The sequence below is a fragment of the Eurypyga helias genome, unplaced genomic scaffold (assembly GCF_000690775.1).
Source record: "Eurypyga helias isolate BGI_N326 unplaced genomic scaffold, ASM69077v1 scaffold21744, whole genome shotgun sequence".
Taxonomy (NCBI): domain Eukaryota; kingdom Metazoa; phylum Chordata; class Aves; order Eurypygiformes; family Eurypygidae; genus Eurypyga; species Eurypyga helias.
Window position 1 is genome coordinate 1,609 of NW_010247183.1, and position 565 is coordinate 2,173.

Below are 565 nucleotides of genomic sequence, written 5' to 3' on the forward strand. Positions count from 1 at the left end.
ACGTGCACAGTCGCGAAGCCAGTGCACAGAGCTGCGGGCAGCTCAGCTCCTGGCACGGTCTCTTACCTGACTCGCAGTGGTGGCCGGTGTAACCCGGCTCACACAGGCACAGGAACTCAGCAATGCGGTCCTTGCACTGGCCGCCATTCAGGCAGGGCTGGGACTGGCACTCGTCAATCTCTGCAGGCATTTGGGCAGGGGGGAGACAAGGCGAGACGTGAGCACTGGGCAGGGGTCCCCGGGGGGGCTCTGTCTGCGGGCAGCGGAGGACTGGAGTACATGTCCCAGGGCCATGGATCCACGGTTGTGACCACAGCCCGCCAGGACGGTGCCCCAGGGCTCGGCCATCCTCACCATCGCACTCAGGGGGGTCGCTCCAGATGCCTGGCAGGTGGCAGACGCGGGGGTGGTTGTGCTGACTGAGGGTGTAGCCCAGCTCACACTGGTATTCAACCAGCGAGCCCACCTTGGTGGAGTTGAAAGAGGCTTGGGCGTGCTTCACCTCGCTGGGGATGCCGCAGTCCACCTCTGGGGAGAGACGGGGGGGGTGAGTGGGGCCCACAGC

General features: G+C 65.7%; 1 protein-coding gene across 1 annotated transcript in view; it reads right to left on the bottom strand.

Annotated features, from left to right (window-relative positions):
• LOC104508904 (sushi, nidogen and EGF-like domain-containing protein 1) overlaps positions 1–565 on the bottom strand; it is a gene marked incomplete at both ends in the record, with an annotated part of 12,734 nt that overhangs the window by 1,566 nt on the left and 10,603 nt on the right. The window contains 2 exon segments of the mRNA XM_010150669.1: positions 64–180; positions 355–528. Coding sequence (XP_010148971.1) covers positions 64–180; positions 355–528 — 291 coding nt within the window.